Consider the following 27,004-nt stretch of genomic DNA (forward strand, 5'->3'; position numbering starts at 1 on the left):
TTTGAGGGCGTATCTTTATAGGTTCAGAAAGACAAATATAGATAAATGCCTATGCTGCAACTATTTCGACACTGTTATTTACACAATGCTGAAGTGTAATAGAGAGAGAAACAGAATGTATAGAGAAATAGGTATGAATCCTGTGACTGTGGGAGAGATGATCGTGAAGATGGTGGGAAGTAAGAAGGGATGAAATAGTGTTTACAATGACATCCCAACAGTAATTAAAAATATAAAAGGAGAAGAGAAACACCAACCAAGACCAGATCAACAACACAGATAAGATGTAGATAAGAGAAGGGAGTGTTCCTAAAATGTCGTCAGTCTTACAGCGCCATCTCATTTTCGGAATACGGTACGTCACAGTCAACTACGCACCAGTAGAAGAGGGTGGTTTTAGTTGGTAGGCAGAATAACAGATACCTAAATATTTGGCACTGCTATCTTTAGTACTTTAAATTAAACTAAAACACAAATTTTAAGGACATAAAATGAAGGTAGCATAAAAATAATTTCGGTGCCCAACCAACCCACCACCAGGAAATTTCTAGGTGTGCCACTGATTCCCTTATCGACCAAAAAGCATCGGCCAGAGACTTTTAAGAGCTATAATGCCGATGTCATGTGCGTATATGGTAAATTGTACAGATTTGTTAGTGATTTGTTGTAATATAGTGCCATTTGTATTAATCTGGGACTTTCAAGTTATCTTTTCTAAACCATTTTTAAATACGAGACATGATATCCCCTTACTCTGTTTTAGTATATTTTTGTAATAAACAGGTCTTGAAATATCGTTCTGGATTCTTATATACACATATATTTATTTTAGGTGTTTTAAAGGCGCCATCTTTAAATCTTGTAGGAAATTTCTAAAGAACTAGTGAATGAAATCCATCTAATTTGTCAATAATAGTTATAAAGTTTCTTATAGTTCAACAATTGTAAATAATGTACAATTACGTTCTCAATATACAAATAGTATTGTTCTGATTTCAGGTTGCCGAAGGGAAGGAGACGGTGAAGATCATCAAAAAATGGAAATGTATGCAAATGAATTTCCCCAGCCACTTCAAATTCCAATTGCGAGGCTACGGGAAAGCACAGAATTTCTTGATGGTGGACGGTATGTCTTGTATAACCTATTATATAGTTTAACATTAATATGTGTACAGTTTTCAGATGAACTTTAAAGTAATTTTTACTTTTTACCATTTTAGAGATTAAAAATTTTTTACAGAAATGAATTAATCCAAAAATAAGAAATACCACAAACATAAAAGTTTACGATTACAATTAAAAAATAAAATATACTAAAAATTAAAATTCTGTATTCGTTTTTACTCTTAAGCACATAGTACTCAGATTTGTAGACGAATCGTTTTCTAATGCACTATTCAATTCATAAAAAAATATAATAAAAAAACGGTGCTTGGCACTTGAAGAGTGGATGAAATGTTTTGTCTGTTTATTACTGAATTGTTAATATTATTTATTATAACACCACACATGTTTTTTAATATTTAAAACACCTAATTTATTTTCTTTTAATGATTTTAGTATATTTCAAAATTTGTTAAATTGAATATAGAATTTGTTTATTATTTACATTTTCATTAGTATCTTGTATTTATGTGTACTTACTTCATTTTGATTATCATTAGAATGGTTTAAACAAAAACGAAAATAATTTCCTCGGCGAGGAATCGACCTCCAGTCATTCGTGTGAAAAGTAAAAAAATTAAATAGGCTTGAAGATTGCCATCGTTTTAACCCTTTTTTTACCAGCGACGTATATATACGGTTTGGGGAAAAGCGCCACTGTTCCCAGTGACGTATATATACGTTCTCGAGTAAAAACGTTTTTAATACCATGCCGTTTGTATACAGCATCCAATTTTTTTTTGCACCTCTGCCAGCATCATTGCCGCATCTATCCGGCATTGTTACAGTGCCATCAGCCCTAATCCCGTATTAATACGTTCGAACATGCACTGTGATGAACCCACTGCCGTATTGATACGGCAGCTTCTGATATACGGCGTATCGGTAAGTGCCGGGTATGATCGGGTTTTTGGTCTATTTTTAGCATGCGTCTTGTACCGCAAATATCACGTTAGCACGGAATACTGCGTATTCTGCTGTTACTGTTACAGTACAAATGTATTGTGAAATTTCAAGAAAATGTCTGATTCGAGAAAAAGAAGGCGCTCATGCAATACAGGTGGTTTGTGTGGACTAACTAACTTAAAAGAATATGATGATATACTGGCATGCTTGGATTCCGATGAAGAGCCTTTTGTAGAAAGTGAAAGCAATTATGTACCAGATAGCGATGATTCCGAAGAGGAGGAGATTGTTAATATTATTTATGGGAATGATGAAGCCATTTCTGAAAATGAAGGTGCTGATAAAGACGAAGCCGAAGTTGTGGTTTTTCAAAACCGTCAAATGGTATAAAAAGCTCTTCTTTCACATATTGGACCTTTCTATTCTAAATGCACATGCAATATACCTTACACAACACCCAGAGAAAACACCATTGGCCCAGTTTCACTTGTCTAATTGTTTTTGATACAAGAAACCAACACTATCTTGTTAAAGGTCTGATAAATTGTAATTCACTGCTTCTATGGTAGCCATCGTTTTCGATTTTTTCTGTTTCTTTATCTATTTGGTTCGTAATAGAATAGAAATAAATTTTTGGTTCTAATAAGTAATGCAGTGCATGTTACCGTATGAAATGCAAATAAAACAAGTCAACAGTATTCTTTTAGGTACCAACATTTATAATAACTGGGTTAAAAACAAAAAATGAGAATAGAATTTCTTCATATTAGATGAAATATAGATGTATACTATTGTAGACACATGCACACAGGCATAGAAGCCTTTCTAATGTGAGTATTTTGAATAAGCTGGATGGACTGAATAAGGAATTAAGTAGTTTTACGTAAAATTAAAAAAAACCAGAAAAACAAAAACAATAAATATTGAAGCCATCTACACCACATGGTATAAGACAAAATTACCCGAAGGCTAAAAGGCACAAGAAAAATCCAAGACTGAAGAAGTCCTGGTTGCGGAAAAAAATAATAGTAGTCAATGATCGCCTATAATTGTTGATAAACGGATAGAGTACCAGAAGAAGAAATAGTTAATTATGCAGTGTATCGTTTATATTCTGAAGGAAAATCGGCACTAGCTTTTAGTTACTAACGTTAAACAAACCAAAATGCTGACATTGAAAAGGATATAATTATTCAAACTAGTAGGTAATTTTACAAAGTATTTGGATTGGACAGAAATAAGAATTTGTTTCGTGATATTTATTAACACTAAAATAAATATTTTTAATAGATTCATACTCAAACAGTTTCTTTGTTGTTGTTTACAGATGCATTATCGATTCGGAGGGTTACCCCATCGACTACGGCCTTCCAAAAATCCCCTGTCGAACGGTACCGAATCAATTCGCTGCTGAAGCGTATTACAGGACGTTGCCGTCCAATCGGTTGAAGAGACACTCCGCTGCAAATCCATTTCGCAGGATCTCTAGAGAGGCGGAATTCCTCTCAAGGAGTGTTGATTCTCCATATGATAATTCAGTGGATGTTCGATATACTGCCGATGGGTGAGTATTTTGTATTTGAATAGGCTGATAGAATTTGAATTTAAATTATTTTCTTACACATACTTAGTAGTAGTTTTGTCATGTATTGATAATACTCATACACTGGGATAGAGTGAAAGGTTGTTTTTCTGTTTTAAAATCTTAATTTCCTAACACTAAATGACAGTGTAGGAGAATAAATTATTCTTTTTATATAATTTAATTTTTTACACTCTCAATTATGACGCTGTTAATATAATTTCACATTACCTCCTGTTATAAAAACCAAACAAGGATTTGATCAAACAAATAGTTTTTTTTTACCGCATCAACCCCTATTAGCGGGGTGGTATATCTTTATGTTAGAAAAGTTACACTTAGTATATTATTAAAATTTACAATAACAGTTTTGGAAAATACAAACATTTTATGTTATGTTACAATTTGTTATACAGTTTACAATTTTTGATAAAATTTATTGTATTACTGGTGTCTTCTTTTAGAGTTTCTTTCAAATTGTGTTTTATTTTTGCTGTCGATCTTGCTGTTGAGTATATTGGACAGTCTATCATTATATGTTGCACTGAAAATGGTATTTGACAGGTGTGGCAAATCGGCTGAGGGTCCTTGGAGATGATGTATCCATGTGTAAATTTTATATGACCTAGCCGCATTCTGTTAATAACTACCTGGTCATGTCTTTGAGCTGGGAGCGGTAGTAAAGCAGAAGTAATATCTGGTTTGATAATTTTTAATTTTGCTTCTGTTTGGTTCCAGCAAATATTTAAAACCACTACCACAAGATCAGAAAATGGACACTTTATTGTTCAGCTTCCATTTAAGTTTTCACCTGAATTATTAGGAGACCCCTTAGATACAGCAATTAGCAGATTTTTGTTGCTAGAAAAAAGATTTTCGAGAAATAAGGAACTTAATGATTTGTATAAACAATTCATTAAGGAATATCAAGAACTAGGACATATGGTTAAAGTTAACCCCACTGTTAGCTTACATCCTTCTAGAAAATCATATTTTTTACCCCACCATGGGGTGTGCAACTAAAAGCAACCAGTCTTACCACAAAACTAAGAGTAGTTTATGATGGTTCATGTCCCACTACATCTGGATGGTCTCTTAATGACCTACAGTACACAGGGCCAAAAATCCAAAATGATATTTTTGACATCCTCATTAGATTTCGGCAGTACACATATGTGGTGTCTGCAGACGTGTTAAAAATGTATCGACAAGTAATTGTACATGAAGAGAATAGACCACTACAATAAATTGTCTGGAGAGACAATCCAACAGATAATATTGATGTGTATCAATTAACTACTGTAACCTATGGCCAAAAATCAGCTCCATTCTTGGCAATGAGATGCATGCGTCAGTTAGCCTTTGAACATGGATCTCAGTTTCCTTTAGCTGCAAAATCCATATTAGAAGACTTTTATGTAGATGATCTGTTAACAGGATCAAACAATTTACAAGAGTTACAAATGAGATGTAATGATATTTTTAAAATTTTAGAGTCTGGAAAATTTATTTTGAGAAAATGGATTTCCAATAATCCTGAAACCATTCTTAACATTAATTGTAATGATATTTTCAACAATGTTATTAACATAGGAGATTCTGATAGTTTTAAAACTCTTGTAATCCAATGGATGAGTCAACAAGATATTCTTTGCTTCAAAATTTCTCTTACTGAAAATTCCAATCATTTATTTACTAAACGCCAAATATTATCTATCATTTCCAAAATTTATGATCCTTTAGGTCTGCTAAGTCCAGTCATATTAATTGCTAAACTAATAATTCAAACTCTATTTCGACTTCAAAACTCATGGGATGAAATAATCCCTCCAGAATTAAATAACAGTTGGACCAAACTGTATAATCAACTACCATATCTAAATAAATTACACGTTCCAAGACCAGTACTTGGATCAGGTCATAAAATTACAAGCATCCAATGCTTTTGTGATGCTTCAATGATTGCTTATGCAAGTTGTATTTATGTATGCAGCATAGATTCAGAAAGCAAATACCATTCTCACATTCTGTGTTCAAAAACAAAGGTCGCTCCTATCAAATCAATAACAATACCTAAACTTGAATTGTGTGCAGCTTTGTTAGGGTCCCAATTAATTGACAAGGTCACCAAATCTTTATCAATTCTAAATATGCCGATATACATGTGGTCTGACTCAAAAATTGTATTAAGTTAGCTAAAACTGGAACCTAGCCAGTTACAAGTATTTGTTGCCAACAGGGTAACAAAAATACAATCACTCACCAGTAGTGATAGTTGGCATTATGTCAATACAAAGAAAAATGCCGCAGATATAGCTAGTCGTGGAATCTTTCCTGAATCCTTTCTTGAATCACAACTGTGGTTCCAGGGACCGCAGTTTTTAAGACAACATCCTGATTTGTGGCCTAATGATTCAACTGATGAAGTAATAGAATTATCAGAGCTTAAACGATCTGTTCAAGTATCACTTCATTCCACTGTTCAGAACAGCTGGATTACTAATTTTATTACCAGATTTTCCAATTTGCATAAAATAAAAAGAGTTTTTTCTTATGTAATGCGTTTTATTAGAAATATTAAAAATAAGACAAGAACCCCAAGCTTACTTTTAACTGTCCATGAAACCAATGATTCATTTCTGCTGTTGATCAAACTTGTGCAGGCAGAATCCTTTCATGATGAAATTTTATGTTTGTTAAATGATAAACCATTGAGCAAAAAATCCAGATTGCTTCATTTGTCTCCCATATTAGATAAAGGATTAATTAAAGTAGGTGGTAGACTTATACATTTAACATTGCCAGAAAATGTAAAAACACCAATCCTATTGCCGAAATTTCATGTATAAATCCAAGTTAATTTGTACATACTACCATGTCAGTAATTTGCATCCTGGACCACAGCTTCTATTGTCATTAATCAGACAACAATATTGGCCTATTTCTGGCAAGGTATTAGTAAAGCAAATTGTAAGACAATGTGTTAAATGTTTTCGTGTGAAACCTCCTCACAATTGTGTAAAAATGGGACCTTTACCCAATGAACGCATTATTCCTGCCTATCCTTTTGAAAATGTAGGACTTGATTATGCAGGTCCATTTCCACTGAAAGAAAAAAAGGGTCGTGGAAGTAAAATTTTAAAATGTTATGTTTGTGTATATGTTTGTTTTGTAACAAAAGCTGTACACTTGGAATTACTCACTGATATGACAACTGAATGTTTTCTTGCATGTTTTAAGAGATTTTTATCACGAAGAGGAATTCCTACCAATGTTTACTCTGACAATGGTTCAACCTTTAGAGCCGCTAGTAAAGAGTTAAAGTTTATCAAAACCTTTTTATATAAAAACCAAAATAAAATTAATGATTTTGCTTTAACAACAAAAAATATAAGTTTTTTTGCTTTGATATTTACTTTTTTCCTACTATATTTTGAAGCATACTTCAACGCCGGGAGTATGTTAGGACATTTTTAGAAAATTAGTTTAGTGCGGCAACATAGAGCCTGTCATATGTCTGTGCGTTTTATGTTCAAGATCACACAATCTGACGGGATCAAGTCGGCAATTGACAATTTGACATTAATAAAATAATTTCCAAGAAGACGCCACGTTTTTCTAGTAATTCACAAATTCACATGTTGTAATAATTAGTTTGTATAAAAAGTTAATAAATAATTCTATTTACTCACACAAAAAAAATTTACAGTCCACACCATTAATTAATATTATCTACCATAAGATAATCCAACAGGTAAGCTGCCTCGAAGGACCAAATATTTCGTGTAAAACTTATTGAGGTAGCTGGTTAAATAATTAGAATGTTTATAAAAAATATTTAATATTTGATTCTGAATAAATTAGCAGTTCATTGAAAAATCACAAAAATAAAAGAGAAGCATCTGCGGATAAGGACGTATACATCCTGGTCAAACTGGCGATGTTTACATCGCGATGCCTCATCTTGATTCTTTACTCATTTAGCTTTTAAAGCTTGATGCTTCTGCTCTAGGCAAATGCACCAGTTTTTCGTCAGAATCACGCTTTCCTATTGCCTCACAAGCTCTAACGCGACATTCTGTTATAAACGATAAAACAAAACTATGTAAAATGTTGGGATTTATTTAATAACTACTTAAAACCATATCTACAAAATTAATTGGTGAAAACGTAAAATAAAATAATTTTCACACACATACGGTTTACGCAAATAATTCCCGACCCTGTAATACCCTACTGGTTGGTGCCAGAGGTAGATATTCTGTGCCAGTATCTGAGAAATTCAACTCAATTCTAAATTTTTTATAATCTGAGAGTATATTAAATTTTTGCCTTTGTTGTAGTTAACAAATTCTAATAAAATGCAATTAGAACTAAAGCAATAAAGTGCATCCTAGAATTTTGTGAATTTATATAAAATGGTGAATACACGGTTTAAATCGGGTTAGTAGTTTTTCCCTGTTTTAATGAAAACTTGTACAATGAATAAAATATTAGCGGCAGCTGACACGCGAAATCCTTTTATTGAGTTTTTATTGAGCTGCATTAATGAAATAAATAAGTTACATACCACGTACAGATTGTTTGGAATTCATTTTAAAACATTTTTATTTACTTTTAGTTTTCAATATTCATATTTCATTTTATTTTATTTAAATATACTAAATATTCTTCTTCTAAATAATTATATACTTAAGATATTTATCCCCAGTACCTACAGCATACTTTAGAACAATTTTTTATTAATTTACCAATGTAAAAAGAAAACCAATTTGTTTAGGAACAGCAACACTTATAACTTCCGATTACGTGTGATAATCGAATTAATATCTGTTTAGGATTGGTTGCAGTTTACAACTAGCTGAAAAAGCTTAAGAAGATTTAAACAAAATTTAATACGAAAAATCGTGATACATCTTTCAAGCTATAAGTTTAGCATCAGGGTAGCAGCTAGAGATTCTGCATTGAGTCGTAATTATTCTTCTGAACAGTAAAAGCAATGTTTTAGAAAATATTTTTTTATAACTTTTTCGAAACTTTTATAGCTTAGCTGTTTATTACTTTTTGGTAAAATACTGTAATAATTATAATTAAGGCAATTTTTATATAAAAGACGTAATCTACAGCGATTTGTTCGTAGTGACAGTTTCGTGTATTATAAACGTGAAAATCAGACTGCTTTATTAAATGGGCCCATTTTCTGTGAATTTCAGTCAGAACTTGAAATATCAACAGAGTAGGCAGCAGAATCTTATACAGTGTGGCGCACCGAAAACGAAACAGATGCATTTACTGGCAGATGATTCCTTTTTTGAAAAAACGCTCGGATCCGTCGATTTTGTTTTCGAGGGGGACACAAAATTGGCATAAAATCACTTTAACATTTGCAGCCCCTTAAGCGGGGGTGGCATCATCCCTAAAATCTTAAATGAAAAGGGGGGTCGAATGATCCATTATTTAAAAGGTCTTTCAACTCCCTTTATAATGATGTAAAATTCATGTATTCAATTCAGTAGTTTTGGAGATTTATTGATTTAAAGTTTAAATTAGACTTTAGTAGGTACATCAAATTAGTTTGTACTTCTTTCAGAAGAAATTTGAGTAAAAGCATTTTCTTGATAAGTAAACGCTTTTATTTACTACGCCCATGGTTTATTAATAATAAAAATAGCAATAATTGAAGTGTCCTTTGTGACAAAAAAAGTTGTTTCTTGAAGAAAGATAAGTAGAGAATGCCACGTACTTATTTTAAATAGGAAATAGTACATTAGTTTGCGATTGATTTGACCAATCTTTGTTGTTAAAATATCATTTATTGCTTTATACATAAATTAACCATGGTATACTCCACGGCAGAAAGGGTTGAAATTATTGAAATATTTTTCGGAAATAATCAGTGCGCTAATAGAACAGCACAAATTTTTAATGAGCGACATGAGAACAATAATGTGCACCGAAAATATGTTCTAGAACTTGTAGCTAAATTTCGGGAAACTGGATCAGTCGCCAATAAAAAACGTAATATTGAAAATCCTATAAGGAACGAAGCACCAGAAGTGGGGGTTTTAGGGCAAGTTATTGTAGATCCTACATTAAGTACCCGCAAATTGCAAACTTCGTGTGGTGTTAGTCGACGTACTATCCAACGGATTCTAAAGGTCCATAATTTTCATCCGTATAAAATTCACCTTGTACAAGAACTTAATGAAGACGATTTTGATAAGCGATTAGAATTTTGTGAAGTTATGAGTGAACGAATTACAAACGATGAACAATTTTTATTTAACATTTGCTTTTTCGACGAATGTTCCTTTTTTTTTAAATGGCGAAGTAAATCGTCATAATTGTCGATATTGGTCGGACTCTAATCCCAGAATTTACCATGAGGTACACACACAGCAGCCACAAAAATTAAATGTTTAGGCTGGCATTTTTGGCGATCATTTGTTTGGTCCTTTTTTCTTACCTGGAAATTTGACTGGTGAAAAGTATTTGGAATTACTGCAAAATGCCATAGATCCTGTGCTAACAGATATAATTGAAAATCAGAATGATGGTCGATACGTTGAGAATATGTTGATGTTCCAACAGGATGGTGCCCCACCACATTACGCATTAAGAGTTCGGCATTATTTAGATCAGACCTTTCCAGGTCAATGGATTGGTAGAAGAGGTGCCATTGAATGGCCCCCAAGATCGCCAGATTTATCACCTTTGGATTTCTTTTTGTGGGGTTACTTAAAAAGCAAAATCTATGCTACTTAGCCAACATCCTTAGAAGATTTACGACAAAGAATTGTGAATGAGTGCCATCAAATTACTCCTCAAATATTGCAAAATGTCCGGCAACGTTTTCAGCAAAATCTTTATTATTGCATGGAAAGTAATGGTGGTCATTTTCAACATTTACTCGGCTGACAGGTCAGTTCATTCTTTATTTTTTAACACCTTTGCTGCTATGTATTGATCTCCTCTTACGATGATGTATTTAAACTTTAAATCAATAAATCTTTAAAACTACTGAATTGAAGTACATGAATTTTACATCATTGTAAAGGGAGTTGAAAGACCTTTTAAATGATGGATCATTCGACCCCCCTTTCCATTTAAGACTTTAGGGATGGTGCCACCCCCGCTTAGGGGGCTGCAAATGTTAATGTGATTTTATGCCAATTTTGTTTCCCCCTCGATAACAAAATCGACGAGTCCAAGCGTTTTTATAAAAAGGAATCATCTGCCAGTAAATGCATCTGTTTCGTTTTCGGTGGGCCACCCTCTATACTAAAACGCTAAGCCCTTTTCTTGTCCACCACTTTACGCAAAAACCATATTAGATAATTAAAATATTTTTTCGGAATATTATTAGTATTACGTATGAGATTGTCAAGATATACTTTTGGTACAAAAATTCACTTCCGGTTTTGAGATGACCGGAAGTTAAAATTTACTTTAAGTTTTAGACCCCACAATGTATATATGGATCGAAAGGTCTCGTCGAGACGAATCTAAATATGTACTTTCGGTTGCGATACGACACCGGAAGTGACCCGAAATGCGCATAAAACGTCAAGATAGAGCAAATCTGACACCGGATTCGTGATCAGCATGCAAAATTAACTGCTAAATGATATCCATGTCGACATTTGATGAACTAAAAATTGCATTCCGGTTTTGAGGTCGACTTCCATAATCACTTTTTTTTTTACTTGCATTATTATTGATAAATGTTATGTATATTCTTGCTTATATTGTTTGTATTGATCTCTTAATTTTTCTCGCAAAATAAAAATTTCATTTAAAAAACTCGATGTCGAGTTATTCCGCTAGTAATTTTGAATTTGATAAGGAAAGTTTGGCAGTGTTCTCAACAGCTAACCCCTGCTAAAGTTCTGTTAGCTTTCTTTTGCTTACTAAAAATTTGAAATGCATTAGTTGAATTGCCTGATATAACTCGTCCATAGTTTAGGTGAGAGTGGAATAAAGAAAAATATGTTATTTTTATTGTTTCAAATTTGACAAACTTAATAGCTTTTTCTTTAGTTGCGGAATATGATCCGACCAGTGCAGTCGATTATCTATCGGTATTCCCAATAGTTTAACAGTCTCTTTGTTAACTGGATCATTATGTAAATTACTTGCAGATATAACCAAATTTTGCGTTTTATCAGAGTTAAGTTTTAATTTGTTTAGTTTGTTTGCAGCAAAATATGTGCTAGATTTAGTAGAAACTTCCTCATAAGACATTTTATATCTGCAAATTGTACGGATTTGTACGGAGATATGAATTTAGGCTAATCGTTGACATAAATAATAAAATCAGAAATGACCTTTAGACACTACCGCCTGGTGTTTGCCACATAGATAAGAAGATATAAGTTTAAGAGGAATACCTTTGATTCCATAGTAATTTAATTTGTGGAACAGAATGGCATGTGAAACGCAGTCAAAAACCTTCGACAAGTCGCAGAGAAATTGCTATGCAATTGCCGCGTTCAAGCCCCCTAATCACATCGCTCACAACATTAAATACCGCGTTCGTAATAGAATGAGCACTTCTGAATCCATTTTGTGAGTTGTCCAAAATAATTACTTGACTCAAAATATTAATAAAATTTTTGTTTGATAACGTTTTCAATTTTTCCCAAAAGTAGAAACAATGCTTATGGGTCTGTAATTGTCAGTTTTTAAGGAATTACCATTTTTGTAGATAGGTTTTTGTAGATAATGTGTAGTACTTTTGAGTATTTTAGTACATCCGGAAATACTCCAGTTGGTAGAATTAAATTAATGAGATAAGTGAGAGGCGTTAAAACTATTTTGTGAGTTTCTTTTAAAATTTTGCTACTAATTTCGTTAACGTCTCTATAACTAGAATTACTAAGAGATTTTATTGTTTGACAGACCTCCTCTTCCACAACGGGACAAAAAAAGGACTTGCTCGAAGAAGGATAATTTCCATAATTAAAGAGGACATCGGCATTAATAATGGGAAGAGATGTAATTATATTCTCTGCAATTGTAGTAAAAATTGATTAATTTCGTCTAGAGGTAGATCAGGTTGTACCGAACTGAATCTTGTATTGTTTCTTTCTAAATTTACTATTTTCCAGTAGTCTCTAGGTTTATTATTGAAATTAGTAATAAAATCACAGTAAGCTAACCTTTTAGCATTTTAATTGCCGATTATTTTCAAATTTTTGTTGTTTTAATACTTTGAACAAATCGGGATCCTCGATGACATCTGCAATGTGTTTAATAAACGAAAGATTTGATCTGGTAGACCTTAATTTATTATTAAACCATTGCACGGATGTTTTATCAGCAGTCTGTCGTACTTTTTTTAAGAAGAAATGCTTTAATATTAATTTATAGTAGGTTTCAGTAAGAAAAACTATCAAAAAATCAGGATCATTGGTAATATCACAGAAAAAGTCCATCTTTGTACTAGCTAACGAACGATTAAGCTTCTGTAAACCAGAAGAAGATCTGTAGTTAGAATTTTAGATCTGTAGAATTGTAGATATATCGTTAGATTCTGCTCGATGGTTTCTATAAATGTGTATTTAGTCACAAGTGCTATATCATCGACGTACAAAACTCGCTAGAACTAGTATGTGGAAGATCTGAGATATACAGATTGAAATGCAGAGGTGCAAGTACTGAGCCTTGCGGAAGTCTATTGTTTAGTTTTCTTCCCATGCTCATGTTATTTCACATAGCTACTTAAAATTTTTTATCAGATATCATTTGGTTAATTAATCGAGCGGTTGGTTTACAAAGAATTACTTGTAACAACTCATAATATATCGGTCCTTGTCTTTAGACTATGTCATAAACTTCCATCAGGTCTGTAAACGACGATAAAGTTGTATAACCTTAACCCCTTAACGTACGTGTCCGTCTCAGACACGGGCGCGCCCTATTGTGTTTTTGAGTTTGAACTAATTTGTGCCTTATTTTCATCATATTATTATATTGTTTGGTAATTAAATTTTGCATATAATATTCGGTAGGTTAGAGTAATGTGTATATTTTTTGTTTTAGTAAATTTCATAATTTCATTATAATTCATCTAAAATACCATATTGTGTCTGTGTCAATAAAATATTTTGAATTATTTGCATACAAAAAGAGTGCCCCACTGTCATCTATAGTAATTTGTAAAAAAATTGGCATTATATATATATATATATATATATATATATATATATATATATATATATATATATATATAATTATGCGTACCTATATTATTAGTGTATGTATGAAAACAAAAATAAATATTTCGCCTAACCCCCCAGGAAAAATAAAGGTTCTACGCCATTGAAAATATTTTTTTTATTTAATCATAACCAAAACAAAACATTTTCACTAAAAAAAAAATTCATTTCAATCATTTTTTGACCATAACTTCAAAATTAATGTGTACGTTAAGGGGTTAATATAGGTTGTTGGTTAGTACCTTTACCGCAGCAGCTTCGATTGAGTTTAAAACCATCTTGTTCTGCGTGGGGCCTTTCCAGTATTCTGCCAGAGATTCTATTAAAAATAGTTTTCTTTACAATCCTTTCTAGCTTATTGTTTGGTTTGTCAGGTTTTAAATATTGATTGTTTTGACTTTTTTAATACGTAAGTATTGGTATGGAAATTGTTTGACAAAGTAGCTTACGTAACGACTTTCTTGCTCAAGGTCCCATTTTAATCAAAAATTCGTTGTGCAGTCCATCAAATTCTCGGGCTTTGCCTGGTTTTAAATCTTAAATTGCCATTTTAATTTATTCTTTTCTAAAATACTGAGAAACAATGTGTGACTTTGAGATTTCTTGAGAGGTATTGTTTTACTTTAGCTGCATATGCTTTATGGAATATTGCTCAGGATAGATAGTAACTATCTATCTAGTATACTAGATAGTAACTGAGCTTGACATATTATTTATTAATTTTACTAATAATATATTAATTTTTCATCCATCATTAAGTTTTTTTAATAGATACCAATTCAACCTATTTAACAGGTACCATCAACAGGTGGCATAAACTGCCATTAGGTCTATAAACGCCGATAAAGTTGTATAACTTTATTATAAGTTGTTGGTTTATAGCTGACAGCAGAATTAAAACCTTTTTATTTTGCGTGGAACTCTTTCCAGGATTATGCCAGAAATTCTGTTAAAAATAGGTTTCTTCAAAAGCTTATAGGCATACCTCAGTAATGCTATGGGTCTAATCCTTTTTGGCTTATTATTTGGTTTGTCAGGTTTTAAATATTGATTATTTTGGCTTTTTATAATACTTGAAAAAAATACTTGCATAGAAATTGTTTGAGGAAGCAGCTTATGTAACGACTCTATTGCTCAAGCTCATATTTTAATCAAAAATTCGTTGTGCAGTCTAGCAAATCCAGAGGCTTTGGCCTGGTTTTAAATCTCTAATTACCATTTCAATTTGTTTTGTTCTAAAATACTGGGAAACACTGTGTAGCACTTGACTTTTCTTTTTAAGATTTCTTAAGAGGTATTGTTTAACTTAGTTAATTTAAGCTGTACGTGCTTGATGGAATAATGCTCAGGATAGGTTATCAGTTATCAGTTAGATGGTCTGGAGTGACTGAGCTTGACTATTAGACTAGGTGAAAATGACATTTTCCATAGGAAGCTATTTTTTTGCTGGAATCCCTTCAGGATGTGCCCAATATCGATAATCACAATATGCGCCAGTCGAAAACCCTGTGCTAAATTTTTTATTTAACAAAATCTGAAAACAATTGAAAATTTCTTATTTTTTTTGCTTCTATTTTCGTTTATAATTCGGAAAATATTGATCCTAGAGAAAAAATTATAAGAAGTTAAAAGTTTCGTTATTCAATTTTACACAATATTTAGTTAGCTAGAAATTGAAAATTTAATGTTTATTGTTGAAAAAAATAGCAACAATTGAAAAAAAAAATACAAAAAAATGAAGTTAATCCTTTAAATGTTTTCGACTTTCTAAACTCGACTTACAAGCTCTATATTCCGCCTAGAAAAACTTTTTAATATGTTTAAAACGTGTGCTAAATTTTGTTAAGATCGGTCGGATAGATTTTGCATAATAATTTTGCAATCCAGACTACTGGAAAAAAATCGCAAATTTATAGTAGGCGCTAAATAAGGCTCTCAGATAGTTGCAAATTTTTTTACATATAAAGGAAGGCTCAAGCTTTCAAACGCTTTTTGTAACATTCAAATCGGTTCACTAGGAGAGCCTAGAAATTTTTTTAAAGTTTTAAACATTTTTTAGGCTTATGAACAAATTGAATAATTTTACGAGCTTTAAACATATCCCTCCAAAAAAAGAAAAAGACGTAAAAAAAATTATTGAAGATTGAGCCAAAATAAAGTTTATTGATGAAAATTTTTTTTTTCGTTCGCCTTTGTTTTAACAATTTAAATAATTTATTATTAATTTATAAATACATATTTGTTTACTAAAAGTAACAATTTACTTCAATGTATAAATTGCAAGCTGAAAAAAAATGCATGAAGAAAAATGCAATTACTTGTTGAACATACAATTGTTTATTGCAAATTTCCCAATTTGCAATTAAAAATGGTATTTGAAAATATGATATTTGAAATCCTTGTCGTCCGAGACATCGATTAAAAAAAAGAGCAAAATGGTTAACAAGAAGCCGAGATAATGCAATTTTTAGCGCGCGCTATGATTTTGAACTCGCCGATTCACATTTCGAGTGAATGTCCCCCATCACTACCTCTCATGCATTCCGAGCGGCATTTTACGCGAAAACGGTTTTTTATTTGTCTTTTTATGGATGTTGCCATGAAGCGCATTACGTAAAACTTGTCATATAAAAAGTACTTGACAATACGAGGGTATTTGTTTAAAAACGAGCCGTCTATCACTTATGGTTACACGGCAAATTTATGCCAACTTTGACCTTCAATATCTCGGCAACCAGTAAGCTGAATGTATCTTTTTTTTTTAAAGAAGCGTCTTTTAATTTTCTTTAAGTGTATTAGTTTTAAAATTGATATGTTTAAAGCTCGTGAAGTTATTCAATTTGTTTATAAGCCTAATACATATAAAAAATGTTTAAAACTTTAAAAAAATTTCTAGGCTCTCTTAGTGAACCAATTTGAATTTTACAAAAAGCGTTTGAAAGCTTGAGCCTTTCTTTATATGTAAAAAAAAAATTGAAACTATCTGAGGGTCTTATTTAAGGCCTACTATAAATATGAAAATTTTCGATTTTTTTCCAGTAGGCTGGATTGCAAAATTATTATGCAAAACCTATCGTACCGATCTTAACAAAATTTAGCACACGTTTTAAACATATTAAAAGGTTTTTCTAGGCGGAATATGGAGCTTGTAAGTCAAGTTTAGAAAGTCGAAAACATTTAAAGAAATAACTTCATTTTATTGTACTTTTTTTCCAATTATTGCTATTTTTTCAACAATAAACATTAAATTTTCAATTTCTAGCTAACGAAATATTATGTAAAATTTACTAACGAAACTTTTAACTTATTATAATTTTTTCTGTAGGATCAATATTTTCCGAATTATAAACGACAATAGGAGTAAAAAAATGAGAAATTTTCAATTGTTTTCAGATTTTGTTAAATAAAAAATTTAGCACAGGGTTTGCGACAGGCGCATATCGTGATTATCGATATTGGGCACATCCTGAAGGGATTCCAGCAAAAAATAGCTTCCTATGGAAAATGTCCAATCCAAAACAGATCCCTCCTAGACTATATGTATTTATTAGTGCCAATCCATCACTTAGTTTTCTCAGCAGGTACCAAGCCTTCCTACTAAAAGTTTAATGTCTAGATTTTCAGTTGTAGGCATCCAGTTATGTTTTATTTTTATGTTATGTTTTAGTTTAGCAACTAATATAATAGATGTTCTTAACCGTTCCCAGTTGTTGACTAACGAGATCCACTTGACAGAGTTTTTTAACTGTGCGGTATATTAATTCCAGTAACTCTTATTAAAATTCCGTCGGGCTCTAGATACAAACGTATTTACGGTAATTTCAGGGGAACAGGTCAATATTGTGAGTTAGGGATGTTATATGGACTTTATTGAGAACAGAATCAAATTGTTTCGACTCCAATATCTACAGCAGAGTGATCAGCTACCTCTAGTCTCTCAACTTTAATTGTGACCATGTAATTACTGCCAAGTATATCTGTTGATACTAACTGTAATAATTTAATGTACTAATTTAATATTAAAATTTAAAAGGGACATTTCCAAAGGCTGGCTGTATGCCATAGTTTAAAACATAACTTTCACTAAAATTAAAACTTCTAAAATGGTAAACTGTCCAAAATGGATTTATAAATTTTCCGAATGTTTTCGATCATTTTAGATCATCATCAGTGAAAAACCTACAAATAAGTATAACCACTTAAAAATAAAACCAATAGAGTTAAATTTTGAAAATGTGGTTAATACTCACGTCTATAAAGTAATGAGGTCAGATGTCCCCTTAAATAACATAATTTATATAATGAATATTATAATTTGTAAGACACTAGACCAATGATAAAGGATTACATTTTCTAAGGGAACGTACAATTTCCCAACTCTAGTATTTTGTTTGCACAACCAGATAATACCACAATCATTTCCAGAATATTTGTAAACCGATAGGAATTATTAAATGTGAACAATGAATTTTCAATCATGAAATGTTTGGAAAAATATCAAACATCAATTTAGTTACAAATAAGTCCAAAATTGTATAAAAATCCAAATAACAACTAACAATGAGCCCTAAATAGACAGGGGATCGAAAAAGTAAATAAACTAAAATTTTGACAGATAATTTGGGGCTTTATTTTGAGCAAAAAATCAGGTTTATAATATGTTGGATTACGTTTATATCTACTGGCAATAAAAAAATCTTCTGATCAAATAACAATTTTAACGCTGGAAATCGTACATTTTTTGGAAAAGTCAATATTTCCTTTTACTGTGTTTCTTTGTAAACAATCAACAACATTTGCTCGGAGACATTAAAAAAATTGAACAGAGTGTAATTTTATCGAACTCAAAAAATATTTTTGCTTGTGTGACAAATCAAGAAGGCATTCAAAGAAATGAAAAACAACAAATCGCCTGGAAAAGATGGAATAACTGCAGAAATGCTTAAATATGGTGGAAAAGTGGTAACTAATACTGTACATTCTCTTTTTAAGAAGATATTAAAAGAAAAAAGAATCCCAAACAACTGGAAGGAATCCGTAACCATTATCCTACATAAGAAAGGGGATAAAGCAGATATAAAAAACTACCGTCCTATAACACTTCTCAATGTAATGTATAAACTCCTAACACAAATAATTTTAACCATTTGTTATAAAAATTATTTTAACCAATAGATTGACGACAAAATTCGCCGGATACCAGTCGAAAGAACAAGCTGGTTTTAGAAAGGGATTCAGCACATGTGACCAATTATTAAGTATGAAAATACTTATAGAGAACGAGCAAATAAATACCACATACCTCTATATATAGCGTTTATAGATTTCGAAAAGGGTTTCGACAGTGTCGAATATTGCGCAGTGAAAAGTTCTTTGATTAACGGCAGAATTGACCACAGATATACGGAACTAATAGCCAATATATATATATATATATATATATATATATATATATATATATATATATATATATATATATATATATAAGGAAGCCAAAACAACAATTAAAGTATATGAAGTAACAATACAAACAATACAATACAAATAAATAGAGGCGCGAGACAGGGTGAGACAATATCACCGAAAGTTTTTAGTCAGGCTCTGGAAGATATTTTTAAAAGATTAGAATGGGAAGGAACAGGTATAAAAATTTGTGGACAACGCTTGAACCATCTAAGGTACGCTTATGATATCGCATTAAGAACCGATAAAAAAAAAGAATTATTTGAAATGATGAAAGAACTGGACGTACAAGCTGTAAAGATAGGCTTTTATATGAATTACAGCAAGAATAAAATCATAATAAATACAGATGAAGACATCACAATGAGGATCGGACAAGATGAAATAGAACAAGTTCAGGATTATATATATCTGGGTCAAACTATAAAACTTAACAAAGAAAACCAAATATTTAGAAGAGATAAAAAGACGAGGTAAACTGGTATGGGCGGCATTTGGCAAACTAAGCTACATTTTTAAAAACAAAAGATATCCACAGCATCTTAAGACCAAAGTATACAATCAATGCGTACTCCCTGTTGTCTCTTATGGTTTCCAAACGTGGACATTTACAAAAGCAAACATGGTCTAAATCATAAAAACCCAAAGAGCAATGGAAAGACAAATGTTGCACATAAAACTAATGGATAAAAAGAGAAACGAGTGGATAACAGAGAAAACAAAAGTGGGGGATGTTAGACAAGAAGTTGCAAAATTGAAATGGAGATTTGCCGGACACAATATAAGACAAAAAGAAGACCGATGGAACAAAATTTTGACTTTGCAAACGTTCTGACGTTCATAGTACCTATATTAGTATTGAACTAGTTGAATTAGCATGACAGAATGGTATCACAATCATCAAACTTCTCCCTTATACCAGCCACTTTTTGCAGCCTTTAGATTTAGGCTTATTTAAGTCTCTAAAAGACGCTTGGGACCAACAACCCGTAACCTGACAGAGACATATTACTGGCCTTAAAATTCCAAAAAAAGAGTTTTCTCTGACGTAAGAACTACATGGAAAAACGTAAGCGTAGAAATTATCAAAAACCGGTTTAGAAAAGCTGGTATACCTATATCCATTTAACCATCATGTCATAACAGAGAAAAAATACCACCCTGAAATCCTAAAAAGATGGAAAAAACAAAAGAGTTTAGAAGACCAAACAATAGTTGTAGCTGAAACCGCAAATACTAATATGGATGCTATTACCGTCGGTAAATAAAGACCAGATTGTGAAAAACCATACAATCAATATTTCTAATGCAACTTAAAGTAGTAGTTCTTTAAAAATAAGTTTTGAGGAGCTCCTATTAAACACTGTTAAACAGACAAATAAGCAAAGTCCTTCGGGCTCAAAAAGAAAAAAAGTAGCTGCAGGGGCAGAAGTCGTTACTTCCGAAGAAGTTCTGAATAAACTTACAGAACAAAATAGATTGAAGAACATAAAAGAAATAGAAAAACAAACAAAAGAAGAAGAACGTAGAAAGAAAAAAGAAGCAAACATTCAAAAACCGAAGAGGATTAAGAAACGAGAAGAAACTTTTAGTATCTCAGAATCGGAAGAAGATTTGGTAGAATATCTTGACTCTGAAGATGATTTAGATTCTGAAATATTTGAAGAAAACAAGCAAATAATTGAGAAAGAAGTGGCAATAGTTGGAGAGTTGGGAAAGACCCAAATCGCGCTGGGTATTTGGGTTGTGGTAGAGTACACATCTAAAAAACATATTAAACATTTTATTGGAAGAATTGATAAGATTGAAAATGATATCGTAAAAACGTTACCAGAACCCGTTAAAGACAGACGGGATCATTTTATTTTTGACGTAAATTTTGTCGGGTTGAACCTTTAAATCTTAAAAAGTTTGTAACTTGCTTAAAAATAATTAAGTTAAAATTTTTCAAACACTAAAAAATTCGTTTTTTCTTGCAATTTTCAATTATTTACACTTGCCCCAAAAATAACACGCGCTGTTGTAAGCTAAAGTCCATTGTCACACTTACCCCAAATTGACGGGAAAGTGTGAACCATGGATACTTAAAAAAAATTTATCATAATTTCCACATCTGATTTTACGAACGTGCCCAAATTTTTAAGTATATGTAGAAAGTCAGTAAGCATTCTAGGAAAAAAATATCATGACTTAAAACATCTCCTAAATCATGCAAAATATGTCATAACAATCATCTAACTGAAAACTAGTTCACACTTCGACGGGTTTACTTTATGTACAAGTCGTAAATGGGAAATAATTATTTGCTTTCGTCTGGATACCTCGGGTGGTTGCCATGGTCCAATCTTATTTTTTATCTTCTGAAGCTTTGATGGTGTGCTTTATAAAATAGCTTTTTAGATTCATATTTAGTTCTTCCTTTATTAGTAAAGCTGATGGATACTGCGTGTATATTTTCCTGATTATTTGTAGTGATGACATAGAATCTGTCACGATTAATATTTTGTTCATCTTATGAAATCGTAGGCTTCCACGGCCAGAGTCAGAATTATAGTTTATTCATCTTCCGGGTTTGGACCGTGTCATTTGTGAGTGACTCAAAAGTTGATGAACCCACTTTTGGGTCACTCACAAATGACACGATCCAAACCCGAAAGACGAATAAACTATAATTTGTTCATCTTATTTGCATTTGCGTGTAGTATCACTTGGTAACTTTGCAAAGAGTTCCATTAATAAAGTGGCAGTATCTGGAATTATATGTTAGAGAATCTCTGTGTTGTTAATTATTGCCACTCCGACTCCATTTTTAATTTTCGACGCATCTATATACTATACTGTGTAATCGGAATGGGAGTTAACTAGATCTCAGAAAAGTTGTATGACAAGATTAGGGCTGGTGCTATTTTGTTAAATTGTAATAGACTGCAGCTGACTGTTGGAATTTTTATAATCCATTGTGATGTTGTGTATTGATATAAAGGTGGAAATTGCCTCCAGTTAAATAGGTTCTTTGCATGATAAATTCTGCGGGAATATGGGAGATTGAACTTTAAAGCGTCGTTAGCCATAGATATGTCTAAAATGTTATTTATTGGAATTCTTTTATTTAGAGTTATGCTAGAAGTGATATTAAGGATTACCTATTTTAGCTTGTATGTTGTTTATTCAAAGGAAAAGTGAACATCGGTAATTAATTTTGAAACGAATTAAGGATCTGTATAACATGAGTAATGTTTTATCTATCCCCTTATTTCGTTTCCAAAATTTATTATTTATCTGAAACTAATTGTTGTCAGCTACATAATCTTTCTCGTTAAAGCTTTTGATTTATCCTGGTTGTGAATTTGTTGTCTTTTTTTAGATTATTGTCCACGTAGTTATGTCATACTAGCTTAAGTTAGATATTAAAAGGATTTAATTTGTTTATTTTCTGTTACATATTATAACAGACTACGATTATTTATTTACTTTAAAGTTATAGTTTGACAACTGCTTCCGATTTCGAAGTTGAAACTTTCATAAGTTTTCATGTTTTATTTTTCAATTTATATCTGAATTTTTCCCGCATAATATTTAAAATAGAATGAAGGCATATGGATATTGGGATGCCTTCAAATATGCCGGTGTTTAGATTGCTTCTAGCTTGTAACATATGCTATTCTTTAATACGCTATATCGATGAGTTTTTCAGCTAAACTACATGAAGATTTTGTTGGAATATTTTAAACGTTTGTTCATTTTTTTTGAACTTTTAAAATGTTTCTAAATGAAGCTTTAACTTCCTCAAAATTTTCTAAAAATATTAGTGATGACTTATTGTTGGTATTCAATCAATAGTTGAAAACGTTGTTAATGACCAATTTATTACTATCAGAGTTATCCATTATTCTAAAATACATAACAACATTAATATTAAACCGAAAAATTAATTATTTATTGTTTTAAAACTTTTTTTCTGTTATTTGCGAAGGGAAAGCTCAAAACTGAGTATTCTTTAGGGTTGAAAAGTTTTTTCCTAATACACCTCGTTTCAATGGCTAACAGTAAACTTTTTATTGATTTATGAAGATATGTGATTTAGCAATAACAAAATAAACCCTATGACTGAGAACATGATACATGTGCTACAGCTAGTTCATTAATTGTAAATTGGTTGATTGACACACAAAATAAATTAGAACTACACCATGCTTAATCAACAAATCGCTAATAATCAACTTGTAATACCACCGTGCCCATAGAATTTATTACACAAGAAGATCGTAGAAATAAAATGGACACAAATGAAGAAATCTTAGGAAAATCATCAAGGAAACATCGAAAAGGATAACAATTAAGCAAAAATTCCAAGTAGTGTATTAAATACCTTGCTTAGACAGTGATAAGGTTTATATAGAAGAAACTTCTTGTACATTACACACAGTAAAAAAACAAATCACAAGATTGTGCATTAGCCGATCACTCCATCAATTTAAATCACACAAGCTTCATTTCTAGAGGGGCAGAAAAACCAACAGAGTATACTAGTTACTCGACGTCGCTCAGGCAGTAATCGTTGCACTTATTAAAGAGTTTTTCTATTTTGGACCTGAGTTCCAAAAGGTGATTGTTCTACCAATTTGCATCACAGCTTTTTTGCTTGTTTGAATGGAACAAATTTGCTCGTAGATATCAGTTACTGCCTAATTTATGTTGGTAATATTATGTTCAGTCCCAGATGCTAAGTAGTCCGTCTGTTAGTCCGGACGGTTATAAGTTTGCTCTCAGAGTAGTTTTACATTTTGCTTAGTTTTAACAACCATATATTACAGTATTTTTTATATTTTAAATTTAAAAGTAACCATGATGTTAATTAACTAATATTAGTTTTAATGCTAAAAATGTTCTTTTATAATTTTTTTAAAATTGCTAATGCTCAATGTTGTTGTACCGATTTTACGTGTTAATTAATAGACTCTGGTTCATTACGCCATAATTTATTATTATCAAATGCAAATATTTATAATTGGATATTATTCGACTAACCAAAATATCACTGTATTAACAAGCTTAATATATACGATAGCAAAGAAGGTATGTGATTGCGCATTCAAAAATAATTTTCAGTAGGTTCAATGAATCATATTTTTAAATTTGTTGATCATCACTATTTTGTATGTTTTTGTTATAAAGTGCGTTTACAACAAATAGGAAAATCACTTAATATTTAGTTCCTTTGATATCTAAAGGAAAATTGAACTATTGTAAATGATGTAGTCTTTGGTGTTGATGATGATGATTACGATAGTGTATTTGGCATGCCAAATACACTAAAGCAAATAAAAAAATGGAATAAGAGAGAAATAAGAACATATAATTAAAAACAATATCTAACAACGAACATATAATATATCAGTAAGACCTAATAGATAAAAGAAGACAGCTGACGGAAAAATACGACCCCAACTACACAACAATGAAGAAATTGAATAAAGATATCCACCGGTCAATCCGAAAAGACGTGATAGGAAACAATACAAGAGAGATAACTACAATAATTCAATAAAATAAAAGTTTAAAAATTTTGAGGCGAAATACGAACAATAATCAAATGTATCTACCAAAATGCCATAACCAGCGTAAGACTATCTGAACAAGAAACAAATAAACTCTGTATACAGCGAGGAGTACGGCAAGGTGACACCGTCTCTCCAAAACTATTCACCACGCTTTTAGAACATACTTCTAAGAAGGGACATCTAAACGAGCATGGTCATAACATAAATAACCATCATGGTAATTCACACTCGATATCGCTGCTCTAAAGAGGTCAGCAGAAGTGCAGTTAAATCAAACTCTCAAATTGTTTTAAAATAGTATGCGTCTTCTTCCACGACTCCTTCTACCCTGTATTCTTCCTTGCATTATTAATTGCAAGAAGTTATAACATTCGCCCCTCATGACATGTCCCAGATATTGCAGTTTTTTTACTTTAATTGTATTTAAAACCTCTTTGCCGATCGTATGGATGATGGAATAATATTGTTTGAAAAATTTTATCACACCACTTTCTTAGAGGTCGGACTATAGATTGTGACGTTCCAAAGAACATTCATTGGGTGCCAATTTGTAACCCTTCGAGGCTCAATTTATAACATCCCAACGTTGAGCTGCTGTTGTCAACTTGTAACCGCCAACCTTAGTTTGCTGCTACAACCTGACTAACATCACTAACAACGTTGGAGCGACAAATCGTTTCCCGTTGGGACCAATTTTTAACGTCATAACCCCTAATGTATCAATTGCAAAATTGCTACATTAGACGTTATACGAAACACTCCCTGGCTAGCTCACTCAGGACGTGAATATGGCCTACTCTGGAGCAACACACGCAAACAAGTAAAAAGAAGAAACAATACACAGTTAAATTAACACATGTTTATTAAAATATTAAACAAAAAGGGCAGAAAAATACATGTTTAAATATTATATTGAATTTAAATAAAAATTATTCGACTTCTTGCTACAGTGTTACATTATAGTAAGGAAAAATGCTTGTCACCAAATCCTAGGTTTTATCCTGGTCTTTTCTGCTATGGTTGTTAGCAAGCCATGTTGTTAGTTGTGGATTTTCTTGCCCTGGAGTCAACTCTCCTATCGGAATGATAGTGCCATTCTCAGGCCGGTTGGTCTTCTGGATGTTAATATAATTTGACCCGCACCTGAGAAATGTATCCCGGAGGTTGACTCCTAATTCAGGAGACGACACAGCAATTGGTTATTATACTTTTACAGAAGTCATGAAGAAAATCGACATTTTTAGAAATAAAAGCCATTATATCGACTTTTGTATCGAACGGGAAGGGGGAAATGTCAACAAAAAGGAGTCTTTGTCACTAGCATTAAACTAAACAGAGAATAAAGATGGCACCTCTCGTTCCAAAGTAACAGAAATAGAGATGAAAATAAATTCATTCTTTAGAAACTTGAGTAAAAGATAAAAATGATGATTATTAAGAAAATAGGAAAGGTAGATACTGAAATATATATATATATATATATATATATATATATATATATATATATATAAAGAAGATAGATTTGGACGCCAACTGGTTTTTATACCAAATACCAGTAAAAATGAAAAGAGAATATTGAATCAATTAAGTAACGACATAATTCTGATACAATCTATATCTAAGAAAATATATAGAAAAATAAGAGATACAATGGAGGATATAGAAGAATATGAATTATGACAGAAGATATGGAAATTGGAGAATAGAATTAACAAAATATATTAACATAAGAAAGAAAGCAGGCAATGTAGCAGTTATAACGCTACAAGATTAATATGAAAAAGACGCAAATAATCACTAATCTGTGTTAAATCGAAATATTTCTGTTGATGGAAAAAAAATTGTGCAGACGATATTGTATAAGTACTTAGGACATGAAATTTGGTTAAGCAGAGATAACGAGATATGTGAGCTCCCCGTCGCATAGGATTAGCCTGGGCAGCGTTTGGTAAATTAAACTATGTATTTAAATCGGATTTATCCATATGCCTCAAAAGGAAAATCGGTGACCAATGTGTGGTACCTGTACTCACTTATGGAGTGGAAACATGAACACTCAGAAGAAAGGTTAGCGCCAGGATGTCGGATGTCTCTCTGAGAGACCGAAT

The 27,004-nt window shown here is 31.8% G+C and overlaps 1 protein-coding gene across 1 annotated transcript in view; it reads left to right on the forward strand.

Annotated features, from left to right (window-relative positions):
- LOC140432810 (uncharacterized) overlaps positions 1-27,004 on the forward strand; it is a 153,281-nt gene that overhangs the window by 112,629 nt on the left and 13,648 nt on the right. Inside the window, exons 5-6 of the mRNA XM_072520928.1 lie at positions 1,000-1,126; positions 3,398-3,634. Coding sequence (XP_072377029.1) covers positions 1,000-1,126; positions 3,398-3,634 — 364 coding nt within the window. The remainder of the gene's footprint in view (positions 1-999; positions 1,127-3,397; positions 3,635-27,004) is intronic.

This window comes from Diabrotica undecimpunctata, chromosome 1 (assembly GCF_040954645.1).
Source record: "Diabrotica undecimpunctata isolate CICGRU chromosome 1, icDiaUnde3, whole genome shotgun sequence".
Lineage (NCBI taxonomy): Eukaryota > Metazoa > Arthropoda > Insecta > Coleoptera > Chrysomelidae > Diabrotica > Diabrotica undecimpunctata.